Source organism: Saccopteryx leptura, chromosome 11 (genome assembly GCF_036850995.1).
Source record: "Saccopteryx leptura isolate mSacLep1 chromosome 11, mSacLep1_pri_phased_curated, whole genome shotgun sequence".
NCBI classification, from domain to species: Eukaryota; Metazoa; Chordata; class Mammalia; order Chiroptera; family Emballonuridae; genus Saccopteryx; species Saccopteryx leptura.
This window is the reverse complement of record NC_089513.1, coordinates 63507473-63520806: the sequence shown is the minus strand read 5'-3', so window position 1 is coordinate 63520806 and position 13334 is coordinate 63507473. Positions and strand designations below refer to the sequence as shown.

Here is a 13334-nt window from a genome sequence, read left to right as displayed (position 1 = left end):
CGCGGAGGCCAAGGGCCGAGGAACTATAGCACCGCGTGACTCTGGTAGGCGCTTTCCCCCCTCGGGCCTCGGTTTACCCTTCCGCGCACGGAGGTTGTGCTCCCAGCCCAGGAATACGGACGCCAGCCCTGCCCCTGGACACAGCCTGGACGCGGGGCTACTCTGGGACGTCCCGCCACACTCCCCGCGCGGAGACGTTGAAGGCCCACAGCTGCATCGCCCTTTGAAGGCGCACGGTGGGCCCCGTAGGGCGAGCGGCGCGGGTTAGAGCGCCCTCTGGAGGCTGCTTCCGGCCCCGCCCCCGTGTCGGCCCCGCCCCTGCCAGCCCCGTCCTCGGCCTTGGGCCGCGCATGCGCACCGCGCGTCGCTCCGCAGGCGGCGAGATCGAGGCTGGTCTGCAGCCGCGCGGCGCTCGGCGCCCCATTCATGCTGGGCAGCGGCGACGCGGCCACGCAGCGGAGCCCGGGTGCGGCGGCGGCCTCGGCCTGGGCGGCCTGCGCGGCTTGGGCGGCCCCGCAGCTAGGCAGGCGGCGGCGGCGCGGGCGGCGCGGGCGGCGGGGCGCGGCGATGGCCGGCGGCGGGGCGTGCCCCGGGGCAGCCGGTGAGTAAGGGCGCAACTTTCCCCTCGGCGCGGATCGGGGCTGGGGGTTCCCACGCGAAGATGCGGCGGATGGGAGACGCCCTCGGGCTCGCGGCGGCGGCCGCCTCCGGGGGGACGCGGACGTGCGACCGAGCGGGCAGGGGGTGTGCGTGGGGGACTGCGGCGCGCGTGTCCGCGTGTCCCTGCGGCTGCGGCCCGTCTCCCGCGTGTGTCCGGGCGCGGCCGCGGCGCTGGCGCTGAGCTCGGTGTCCCCGCTCGGCCGGGGTCGGACCCAGCTCAAGGCCTCGCGCCACTGGCCTCCCTGCCGGCGGGCCGGGCCGGGCCGGACCCCCGGAGCTCCGCGGAACAGTGCCGTGTGTGGTGCGGCGAGGCCGGGGCCGGCGCTGCCCTCACCTCACAGGCAGGAAAGAAAGTTTACGGCGGCCCCGCGGGGAGGGCCTGCGGTGCCCAGGCCGTGCCCGGGGGCTGCACCGCGGGTCGGACCTCCGGCCGCCGGCAGGGCCGGGCTGGGCAGGCCCGGACAGGGCCGCGGACGCCGGAGGATGTGCGGGGCTGCGCCCCCGGTCGCCCTTAAGGGCCCCGGGGTGGAATCTGGAACTGCTTCCTTGGGACCCACACCCGCCCCCGCGCCCCCTGGCCTGGTGCGCCGGGCGGTGGGCGCTGTGTCCGCCCCAGGCCCACAGGGCCGCTCACCCGAACTGGGAGGGAGGGGGCGATGCGGTTGCCACCGAGGATCGCCCCGCTTGCCCAGGCCTCCTTGGATTCCCCCTCGCAGGGCCTCTCCAGGGTCAGCCTGCTTCGCCCGGAGGCTTCTGATTGCATCCCAGAGAGTCCGGGCCTGGTGTGTTCCATAGCCGGGGGCGGCGTAGCGGATTGCGGTCTGCCTCCGGGAGGGAGGAGCGAGGCTCCAAGGAGTCCCTTGCCTGCCATGAGATCCAGAGTGCAGCCCGGAAAAGGGGGGTGAGAGGGGCTCCAGGGAGTGCGTAGAGCCTGGAGCTGCTATTACTCTTCTGTGGGGTGCTGGGGCCACGCCCCTTGAAAGAAAGGGGTGTGTGTATTGAGGGTGATGTGGACCATGCCTCTGTCCCCTGAGCCTGAGCCCCGGCACCTTCTTCCATGCCGAGGCCGGTTCTCTGGTCTGGGAGTGTGTGTGTGTGTGTGTGTGTGTGTGTGTGTGTGTGTGTGTGTGTGTTGGGGGGGGGGACTCAGCCTTTGCTCCTTGGCCCCTGTGGGGCACTTCCCAGGTACTCTTAGCTCCCTGCTGGTTTTGGGGTGTGTAGGAGAGACCAGGTGTCTTGCCAGGCAGCCAAGACTCTGCCCAGTTCTTGAGGAACACCCAGTCGTCATGCCAGAGGCAGACCCTTCTGCTTCAGGCCAGGCTGCCAGTCAGCCTGGGTGGTGGCACAGAGTCCTAGTTAGGGTGTTTCCGAAAGAGGACAGCCTGGGCAGAGGTCTGCAAGACCCTGTGTGCTCGGGAGTGGGGACAAGTGAGGTGCCATGCACAAAGCAGACAGAGGACAGAAAGAGGACCGCATGGGCAGAGGTCTGCAAGACCCTGTGTGTTTGGGAGTGGGGACAAGTGAGGTGCCATGCACAAAGCAGACAGAGGACAGAAAGAGGACAGCCTGGGCAGAGGTCTGCAAGACCCTGGTGCTTGGGAGTGGGGACAAGTGAGGTGCCATGCACAAAGCAGACAGAGGACAGAAAGAGGACCGCATGGGCAGAGGTCTGCAAGACCCTGTGTGCTTGGGAGTGGGGACAAGTGAGGTGCCATGCACAAAGCAGACAGAGGACAGAAAGAGGACAGCCTGGGCAGAGGTCTGCAAGACCCTGGTGCTTGGGAGTGGGGGACAAGTCAGGTGCCATGCACAAAGCAGACAGCCCTTTTTTTGGCCTCTTGTGGCCTGAAGGTTGTTGTCTGCATGTTTTGATCCCTTAGGAAGGACTCGGTGTGTAAAGCAGATGGCCAGTAGGAGAGAGCACCACCTCTAGGGATGGCCAAGTGGTAGGTACCTTTTCTGAGAAGCAGGACTTCAGTGCCCCTGTGTCCTGGTCCCCTAGGACTGGTGGGTGGGAGAGCAGGTCATCTTGGGACTACCTCCTGAGGTCTCTGTTGGGGGAGGTACAGGACGGACAGCTCTCTGTCTCGGTTGATAGTAGTGTACCATTGGACAGGACAGAAGTGTCTTTTCAGTCCCCTAATGCTCCAAGGTGGCCGAGTCCCAGAAGATCCAAAGCCAGGGACTGAGGCTTGGGCTCTCCATCTGTGGAGAGGGTTCTGAGTGAGTGAGGGTCTTTGTTTCTCTGGGTGAGGAAGAGAGGTGGTGGGCTGCCTGGGAGAGGGCCAGGGAACATCACTTTTTCCATACTCAGCTGCACAGCTGAGCCCGTACTGTCCAGGAGTGGAGCCTGCTGTGCCAGGCCCATCTGCCTCTTTCCTGACCGCTCTCTCCCTTGCTCAGTCCTAGTTGGCACACCCAGAACCAGTTCAGTTTCTTCCTTTCCAGTCTGGCTCCGACTGGGCCCCGGCATAGCCCGCTTCCCATGCCAGGAAGCTGCAGTCATTTTTACTGCCCTCTGCATGGTCTAGGAGATTCCACGCCAGGCCTTTCTCTTATTGTCTGTCACCCAGGACACTCCCTCCCCTGCCAGCTCCCCTCATGCATGGTCCTAGAACAGGTGAACAGCCTCCCTGGGGAGCTTCCCCAGACCACAGTGGCAGGCTCTGTTCCTTCCTAGCTGCAGAGCACAGCATGTACAGTGCTCCCCTCACCTAGCCCAGCATGGTCCTCAGCACCCAGGCAGCTTTGGAAGGAATGTATTTTTTCCTGGGCAGACCAGAGGTGTGTGGGAGTCCCAGCAAGTCTGCTGGCCTTCTAGGTCTCTGTGGGAGCATGGGAATCTGTCCCTGTCCTGTCAGAACTATCTGGGTGACCTTGGGTCTATCTGAGCCGTGGACACCCTATCTCTAATACAGGGGAAGTGACCCAGACGTCTTTGATGGCCCTTGTGAGATAGTGGGCCTGAGGGACTCAGCCCTAGGCTCCAGATTCCCCTTTTCCTGGTTAAGAGACCCATCCCCTTGGCCCTTCCCCCTTCCCTCTCTCCCCCTTCCCCCTTCCTTTCCCTTTTCCCCCTTCAGCTTCCCCTTGCCACTTCCCCTTCCCCTTTCCACTTCCTTCCCCTTCCCCCTTCCCCTTTCCCCCTTTCCCCTTTCCCCCTTCCCTTTTCCCCTTCCCCCCTTCCCCTTTCCCCTTTCCACTTCCCCTTTCCCCTTTCCACTTCCCCCTTCCCCTTTCTACTTCCCTCCCCTTCCCCCTTCCCCTTTCTACTTCCCCTTCCCCTTTCCCCTTTCCACTTCCCCTTTCCCCCTTCCCCCTTCCCCTTTCCCCTTTCCACTTCCCCTTTCCCCTTTCCACTTCCCCTTTCCCCCTTCCCCTTTCTACTTCCCTCCCCTTCCCTTTTCCCCTTCCCCCCTTCCCCTTTCTCCTTTCCACTTCCCCTTTCCCCTTCCCCTTTCCCCTTTCCACTTCCCTTTTCCCCCTTCCCCCTTCCCCCTTCCCCTTTCCACTTCCCCTTTCCCCCTTCCCCTTTCTACTTCCCCTTCCCCCTTCCCCTTTCCCCCTTCCCCCTTCCCTTTTCCCCTTCTCCCTTCCCCTTTCCCCTTTCTACTTCCCCTTTCCCCCTTCCCCCTTCCCCTTTCCCCTTCCCCTTTCCCCTTTCCACTTCCCCTTTCCCTTCCCCCTTCCCCTTTCCCCTTTCCCCTTTCCCCCTTCCCCTTCCCCCTTCCCCTTTCCCCTTCCCCTTTCCCCTTTCCCTTTCCCCTTTCCCCCTTTCCCTTTCTACTTCCCTCCTCTTCCCCCTTCCCCTTCCCCCTTCCCCTTCCCATTTCCCCTTCCCCCTTCCCCCTCCCATTTCCCCTTCCCCCTTCCCCCTTCCCCTCTCCCTTCCCCTTCCCCCTTCCCCTTCCCATTTCCCCTTTCCCCTTCCCCCTTCCCCTTCCCATTTCCCCTTCCCCCTTCCCCTTCCCATTTCCCCTTTCCCCTTCCCCTTTCCCCTTTCCACTTCCCCTTTCCCCCTTCCCCTTTCCACTTGTCCCTTCTCTCTTTTCCCTTTTCTCTTTCCCCTTTCCCTATTATTTTTCTCTTTCCCCTTTCTCTTCCCTTCCTAGCAGCTTCTGTAGGGTAAGGAGAAGGGGAGTGGGCCCAAGGTTTGGATGGTGGCTTCTTCAGCTGGATCCTTTCTGTTTAATATAAAAAGTGGGGCCCGTAATTGCATTAAGATGTGTGTAATTATCCTGGAGGAGGGGAGAGCCCAGCCCCTGGTAATTGCAGGTCTGCTTTGAACTGATAAACGGTGAGTGATTCATGTTTTCTTTGGAGTTCACAGGCTTTCAGCCCAGGCCCTGCTGCCACTGTGAAGATCCTTTTCTCTGGTCCGCCCTGAGCTCCTGAGCTGGGGCCAGGGTGTAGGGGGTTGGGGACTCCTCTCCTGGCTGCCAGCAGAGGTCCCTGGTGGCTGGGGTTCTTGGGGCCGGCCATGCCTGGGCAGAGATCCTCCAGGAAAGGCAGCTAGCTGACAGCCTTCCGGGAGGGCCCTGCAAGGCGGCACAGCCTGCTTTCTTGCTGGTGGGGTCCTGGCTAACGCTCGCGCTTCCTGAGCATCAGTTCCTCCACCTGAGCAGTGTGTGAGCTCTCAGTGTGCAGAGGGCGCTGAGGGGAGGACTGGGCGAGGGAGCGGGTCCTGCTCTGGTCAGGACCTTTTCTTTTTCTCTTCTCTTCTTTTCTTTTCTTTTCTTTTCTTTTCTTTTCTTTTCTTTTCTTTTCTTTTCTCTTCTCTTCTCTTCTCTTCTTTTTTCCTTTCCTTTCCCTTCCCCTTTCCCCTTCCTTCCCCTTTCCCTTTCCCTTCCCCTTCCCTTTCCCTTCCCTTTCCCTTTCCCTTCCCCTTCCCTTCCCCTTTCCCTTCCCCTTCCCTTTCCCTTTCCCTTTCCCTTTCCCTTCCCCTTCCCTTTCCCTTCCCCTTCCCTTTCCCTTTCCCTTCCCCTTCCCTTTCCCTTTCCCTTTCCCTTCCCTTCCCTTTCCCTTTCCCTTCCCCTTCCCTTTCCCTTTCCCTTTCCTTTCCCTTTTCCCTTTCCCTTCCCTTTCCCTTTCCTTTCCCTTTTCCCTTTCCCTTCCCTTTCCCTTTTCCCTTTCCCTTCCCTTTCCCTTTCCCTTCCCTTTCCCTTCCCCTTCCCTTTCCCTTCCCCTTCCCTTTCCCTTTCCCTTCCCCTTCCCTTCCCCTTCCCTTTCCCTTCCCCTTCCCTTTCCCTTCCCCTTCCCTTTCCTTTCCCTTTCCCCTTCCTTTCCCTTCCCTTTCCCTTTCCCTTCCCCTTTCCCCTTCCCTTCCTTTCCCTTCCCTTTCCCTTTCCTTTCCCTTTCCTTCCAGTATTATTTGCTCCTGGGGATACCATTTGCTCTGGGGCTACCATGGCAAACGAGATGGCTAGGCCCTACTCTCAGGAGACTGTCATTCTAGTGGGGAGAGCCTGGGAAAAATAAATAAAGCCATTAGTAAGTCTCATACCCCAATTTCAAACTGGCTGGCTGATTGAGAGGGAGCAGCAGCTACTCTCAGCTCGCAGATCACGGAGGGAACAGCACTCCAGGACAGGGGCAGCAAGTCCAGGGGCCCAGGGGGAGGCAGCCGTGGAGGCCCGGAGACCGGCGGGTCAAGGGCCCAGGGGAAGGCCGCCGTGGAGGCCCGGAGACCGGCGGGTCAAGGGCCCAGGGGAAGGCCGCCGTGGAGGCCCGGAGACCGGTGGGTCTTGTCTGGCAGCCAGCTGCCTTGTGTGCAGCTCCCAACCTGGACTTGGCAGAAGGTCCTTTGAGCCTCAGCTTCCCCATCTGTAATATGGGGCCGCCAGGTGATACTAGTGGTGTTGTCTGGGAGCAAAGGATGTGTGCAGCTCCCACCGGCCCCTGCCACGCTCAGTGTCACTGTGGTCAGTCTCCAGCCAAGAGTTGGGTGAGGGACCCCAGCGTATGCGGCAGAGCCAGGGTGGGGCCCCTGCTGGCATGGAGAGGGTATTCCTGCTGCTGGCACCTTGAAGGAGAAACTGTTATCATCTCCATTTTCCAAATGGGAGAAGGGCGGGAAAGAGGGGCGGTCTCTCTTCAGGGCTGCGAGGCCACAGCGACAGAGTCCGGACTTACTTCAGTACCTGACTGCCAGCTTCTGGGCTGGGGTGGGGCTCAGACTGTTCCAGAGGGAAGGGGTCCACGGCAGGATTTGGGGGGCTGGTGATTTCATGTACAGTCAGTAAAGTGGCCCGAGCTACTGTGTGGAGACTGGGCTGCAGGGGGACATGTGGGGCCCCCTATGAGGGGCCAAGTGCTGTGGTCATTCGGGTGGGAGAGGAGTGGGCAGTGGGGGACGGCCAGGGAGGAGTGTGCCCCGGGGATGGAGCACGAGGGTCACGGGCGTGCCTGGGCCTGGGGTGGGGTGGCCGGTGCCGGGGGCATGATGCGGGAGGAGAGCAGTGGCAGGTGGACCTGAGCCTGGGCGCTGGTCAGATGGCACTGGGTGGGCGTAGAGGGTCTGGAGTTTGGGGAGAAAGGGCCACTGCTTAGGGGTGGGCTTCAGGGACTCCCCTGTTCTCCCTTTTCTTTGGAGGAATTTCTCTTTCCTTGCAGTTGGGTTAGGGTTTTGAAGGAGAACTCAGAGGCAGTTGACCAGGGAAAACCTGGGAGTGGTCAGAGCACGGATCTGGGGGTCATGGGGTCGGTTGGGGCATCTGTTGGTTGGGGATGGGGACTGTAAGTGGGAGGTCCACACAGCTTGGCTTCTGCATTAGTTCTCAGAGTATAGCGGTTCAAGGTCAAGCAAGGGGCTGTCCTCAGGGCCAAGGTGACCCAGACTGTCCTCTCCCCACACTGAGAATTGCTCTCCGTCTGTCCCTGTCTGCTGTGGCGGTAGGGCCTGTGCACAGGATCGTCCAGGTCCTGCAAGGGAGAACGTGCTCCCAGAAACTTGGGCAGATGCCGTGATCTTCCCGGGGGACTTGGAGCTGGGGGACTGGCCCCTAGGACACAGGGAGGCCCTGAATTAGGAGGTTATGGCCCCCATTCTGAACGCCAGACCCTTCCCACCTGCTTCCTTGTTCCTGGGTCCGTTACTCTTTTCCATCCAGCCAGCAATGGCAGGCCTGGGCATTCATGGTGTGTGTCTGGTGGCCAGATAGCTGTCCTCTGCTGTGTGTTGGGGTCACAGACTTGATCTTGGTGACTCCTAGTACACTCCTTACTGTCTGCAGGGTTTAGTTCAGGAGATGTTTTCTCTGCACCTCTGGCTTCTCCAGGGTCAGATCATGCACCAGGAGGTACAGCGTGAGGTGCCCCAGCCTGGGCCCACCAGCAAACTCAGGAGGTGGCATGTGGCATGGCTGCCCTCTTAGGGGTGAGGCCCTGTCCACACTCACGCCTTCTTCCGTTGTTCTCCCCACAGGGCTGAGGCTCCCGGCCCTGTGATGCACGTCGCTGCAGGGCCTGAGCGCCGAGGCCTGAGGCCCGGGCCTGCCATGCCACTGCCACTGCTACGCCTGAGCCTGTGGGAGCTCCCGATGCTGCTGCTGCTGCTGGGGGCCGTCCGGGCAGTGGTAGGTGCCGCGCGGGCCGGCGGGGGGCCGCAGCCTGCCTTCCGCACCTTCTCAGCCAGCGACTGGGGCCTTACCCACCTGGTGGTCCACGAGCAGACAGGTGAGGTGTACCTGGGTGCGGTGAACCGCATCTACAAGCTGTCGGGGAACCTGACGCTGCTGCGGGCCCACGTGACAGGCCCAGTGGAGGACAACGAGAAGTGCTACCCGCCGCCCAGCGTGCAGTCGTGCCCGCATGGCCTGGGCAGCACTGACAATGTCAACAAGCTGCTGCTTTTGGACTATGCTGCTAACCGCCTGCTGGCCTGTGGCAGCGCCTCCCAGGGCATCTGCCAGTTCCTGCGGCTGGACGACCTCTTCAAGCTGGGCGAGCCGCACCACCGCAAGGAGCACTACCTGTCGAGTGTGCGCGAAGCGGGCAGCATGGCCGGGGTGCTCATCCCCGGGCCGCCGGGCCAGGCCCAGGCCAAGCTCTTCGTGGGCACGCCCATCGATGGCAAGTCCGAGTACTTCCCCACTCTGTCCAGCCGCCGGCTCATGGCCAACGAGGAGGACGCGGACATGTTCAGCTTTGTGTACCAAGATGAGTTCGTGTCGTCTCAGCTCAAGATTCCTTCGGACACGCTGTCCAAGTTCCCGGCCTTTGACATCTACTACGTGTACAGTTTCCGCAGTGAGCAGTTCGTGTACTACCTCACTCTGCAGCTGGACACGCAGCTGACCTCGCCCGACGCCGCCGGCGAGCACTTCTTCACCTCCAAGATTGTGCGGCTCTGTGTGGATGACCCCAAGTTCTATTCGTATGTCGAGTTCCCCATTGGCTGCGAGCAGGCAGGGGTGGAGTACCGCCTGGTGCAGGATGCCTACCTGAGCCGGCCGGGCAGCGCCCTGGCCCACCAGCTGGGCCTGGCTAACGATGAGGATGTGCTGTTCACCGTGTTTGCTCAGGGCCAGAAGAACCGTGTGAAGCCACCCAAGGAGTCGGTGCTGTGCCTGTTCACCCTCAGGGCCATCAAGGAAAAGATCAAGGAGCGTATCCAGTCCTGCTACCGCGGCGAGGGCAAGCTCTCGCTGCCCTGGCTGCTCAACAAGGAGCTGGGCTGCATCAACTCGGTGAGTGGTACCTCCCTCCTTGGGGGCTGCTCCCGCCCTGCAGGCCTCATGCTGGACAGCCTTGGTTCCATGTAACCCCATTCTCCTCTGAAACAATAACAATGTCGACCATGTGCCCATGTGGCACGTGTCCTGTGCCTTGGGCTGCTGCTTGCCCATTGTCTCCCAGATGGTGACAATTGCCCCCTTGGTGCCGGCCTCAGAGCCTGTTTGCGGGTCTCTGCTGTCCTCTGCCTTTTGGAGATGGCGGTGGAAGGAATAGGACTGTGTTCACCAGTCCTCAAGCCCCTGTGGACTTTGGATGGAGCACTGCCCACATGCCTGGCACTGTTCTGGGTGCTTTTGGGCCCCATCTAGTCTCCACTTTGCAGATGAGGTCTCTGAGGCTCAGAGAGATGAGGTCATTTGCCTAGGGTCACACAGCCAGCCAGTAAGAAGCAGAGCTGGGGCTGGACCAAGGTCAGGTGGGCACCAGATACCATCTCTCCCCCAAGCCCCTGTCAAAAGGCTATGCCCACCCTTGTTCTGGGTGCTTGGCCATGTGTCTGCCCTCTGACCTCTCTGGCCTCACTTGCCAGTGGGGTCTGACATTGGGGCTTCCCGAGCACGTGGTTGCTGGGGGCTCCGTAGCTGGCAGCCGCAGCTCCTGTCTAGGCCCTGGTGGGACCGGCCTGGGGCCAGCTGCTTTCTGGGGAGCCTCTCATTTACACTCAGCCAGGTGGCAGCAGCTACTGTTTTTCAGAGGGATACACCAGGCTTAGAGGGGACTTGTTAGGGTTGCAAGTGAAAGGGCTTGGCACTCACCCCAGTTGGGGATTTCTGGATCCAGGCCTCAGCCCCACCCCTCCTGCTACCCGGGACCTGCTGGGTTGTCTGGGGAAAGCCCAGCCCCGCTCTGGCCTCAGTTTCCTGTGTCTGTGCTGGGAGTAAGTAACACTGGTTTGTCTCTAGAGCAGGCGAGATGGCGAGTCTCCTTCTCATGTCCAGTGCAGTGGGGGCCTCGCGACAGGGCTACTTCCACACCACGGTCCCAGGGCTGCGAGGCGGATACATCATCCCTTCTTTTCTTGGCCTTTCAAGGAAGGCGTTTTATCTCCACTGTGTAGATGAAGAAGGCGAGGCTTGGCGAGGCAGCACTTGCTGAGGTCACAATGTGTGATTTGAAGTCCTTGTGTTCATGGCCAAGTCTGCCCTTCCCTGGGCACTGTTCCTACTTCCTCTTCCTCTGGACCGCTGACCAGTTCCCCATCCGAGGGCTGTTCCAGGACCCCGGCCCAGCCCTGACCTTGCCTGTCCCTCTCCTTCTGGCTCCTAGCCCTGGTGGCCCTGCCTCATTGGTAGCCTCTCCCCCTGAGAACCTCAGACCCCCAGCCTGCTATTACACCAGTGGGAGCAGCTGTGTCCTTCCGTCCACCTGGCACCTGCCTTTCTATCCTGCCCTCTCTCCCTCTGTGGCTCAGCCCTGCACACCTGTCCCTGGCCTCTGGAACTTCACACTCAGTCACCTCTCAGTCACCTCCTCAACTGGGCCTCTTCCTTTACCTTTTAGGTGTGGCCCTCGTCTCCCGTCTTGAGTAAACGCTGTAAGACAGGAGGGCCGTACTGCCTCTGTGTGCTGTCCCGGTGCAGGGGGCCGAGCTCCCCGCTGGCTGCCCTGGCCTCCTCTCCCTTCCTCCCCCTGCAGAATCGGCTGGGGGTCCTGTGTGTGGTGTGCGTGTGAGAAATGGCTTCACTATTGCGTTGATAATAAGTTATGCATATAAGATTATCCAGAGTAACATTTAGTATGTAGGACATACTCAAAACTTTTAGTCATTGCTGTTATCTTCATCACAGTTAAAGATTCTGAATTAAAAGAGAGAGAGAGAGAGAGAGAGGGAGGGAGAGAGAGAGAGAAATGGATCCAGCCCTGGGTCTGTCTGGGCCTCAAGGAACCTCCAGGAGCCTTGGTATCTCCATCTGTCGAATTGGTTCAGGTGTCCCTAACCCCTCAGATCTGTATGGGTAGTGCCCTGGGCCACGTCCCTTCTGTGTGGCTATGTGCTTGCCTCTGAGGACCCTCCACGGGCCCCTTCAGTCAGCAGAGCTGGCCGACGTGGCTGTGAGGACCCGCCCTCAGGCAGGGCGTTTGGGGCCAGCTGGGCACCCTCGGGTCTCACCTCTCCCCTCCCACAGCCCCTACAGATCGACGATGACTTCTGTGGACAGGACTTCAACCAGCCACTGGGGGGCACAGTTACCATTGAGGGCACGCCCCTGTTCATGGACAAGGAGGATGGCCTGACCGCTGTGGCTGCCTATGACTACCGGGGCCACACCGTAGTGTTCACTGGCACTCGGAGTGGCCGCATCCGAAAGGTCAGGCCTGGGTGTGGGTGTGGGTGTGGGTGAGTGAGTGGATGGAGCTGGGGCTGGAGACGGCGTTGCTCTGGGAGCTGGAGGTCTCATCCGGTAGATGACAAGTAGGGGTGCTGCCCCGGGCCCTGCCTACCTTCCCTCACTCCCCCTGTGGGCCTGGGTTGCATCTGACACGGTAAAGGCCCTGTCTGGATGGGTCAGGGTTTGGGAGGGGCCTGCCATCCCATCATTGCCCCCGGGGCCCGGAGATGCTGGCCCTGCTCTGAAGATACGTGATGACTTGGGAAGTCTGTGGGTGGGTGGTGGGAGCCGGCACACCTGCCTGGGCCACCTCCCCTTCTGGGGACCCGCTGTCTGCTGAGGCAGCCTCTGCTGTGTAGAAGGTCCCCCCAGTCCTTCGGAGAGGCAGCAAGGCCAAGGGCAGGGCAAGGATCGTGCCCCTGCCCCACCCACTGCTGGCTGGTGTGAGTGGAGTGTGGTGACTGACAGTGACAGGAACCAGCTTCAGGATTGTCCCCTGGGCTTTATAGGTTGAGGACGGGGATCTGTTGGGCAGGTCCTATCTGGTGTTTCCAGGTTTCTTTCTTACCAGCAAGTGTTAGCTGAGTGGAGCTGGTTATGGGACTGGGCTGAGAGGGCTTCCTGGAGGGGTGGGTGGAGTGAGCCCCTGTGGGGCAGGCTGACTTGGGTCATGGGTGGGGGTGGGGTGGGGAGTCAGACAAGGGGAGGTCTGGCCTGCGGTGGAGAAAGTTCCCAGGGTGACTGCAAGGTGGTTTGCCTGGGAGCCCCAGAGGGTCAGCACAGGGCCAGAGCTGTCCTGAGGCCTGGTGCTGACTCAGCTGCCTTGTGCTGACTCAGCTGCCTGCTCTGCACCTGCGGGTGGGGGCGGGGCTCGCCTGTGCTCAACCCGGAGCCCAGCCGGGTGTGCAGGAGAGGTCTGGGAACATGTTCTGCCACTCGCGGCCTCTGTGACCTCTGACAGGGATACCCCCACCCCAGCTTGGGGCTTGGGTGGCACTGGGGGCCCCGCTGCTGACTGAAGGCCACCCTGGGCTTCTGTGGCTTTCTGCTCATAGTGACTGAGGCCGGGTGCCTGCCCAGCTGCAGCTAGTGGGGGCAGAGGCAGTGTAGACCTTGCCACCTTCTGCACAAGTTCTTGTGCCCTCAGAACCAGCCTTCGGGTGCGACACACCCTCAAACCCTCCAGACCTGGTGTTAGGGGCTGCCTGCGGCCTGAGTATGGGGCCCTCTTCCCTTCCAGGGGTGAGGCCCCCACCCAGCATTCACTCCTTCCTGCCCCAGGCAGGACACCCCGGGCTGAGGGAGCAGAGAGAGGGCCGTGAGAGCCCCTGTGGGGTGTGGGGTGCGTCGGGCACATGTGCCTGGCAGGCCCGGGAACTGCCCCTGAGGTAGGGCCGTGAGAGCCCCTGTGGGGTGTGGGGTGCGTCGGGCACATGTGCCTGGCAGGCCCGGGAACTGCCCCTGAGGTAGGGCCGTGAGAGCCCCTGTGGGGTGTGGGGTGCGTCGGGCACATGTGCCTGGCAGGCCCGGGAACTGCCCCTGAGGTAGGGCCGTGAGAGCCCCTGTGGGGTGTGGGGTGCGTCGGGCACATGTGCCTGGCAGGCCCGG

At 61.6% G+C, this 13334-nt stretch overlaps 1 protein-coding gene across 1 annotated transcript in view; it reads left to right on the top strand.

Moving 5' to 3' along the window:
• Positions 1–335: 335 nt before the first annotated feature.
• Positions 336–13334, top strand: part of PLXNA1 (plexin A1) — a 56861-nt gene continuing 43862 nt past the window's right edge. The window contains exons 1-3 of the mRNA XM_066352684.1: positions 336–601; positions 8084–9347; positions 11523–11705. Coding sequence (XP_066208781.1) covers positions 351–601; positions 8084–9347; positions 11523–11705 — 1698 coding nt within the window. The 5' untranslated portion in view covers positions 336–350. The remainder of the gene's footprint in view (positions 602–8083; positions 9348–11522; positions 11706–13334) is intronic.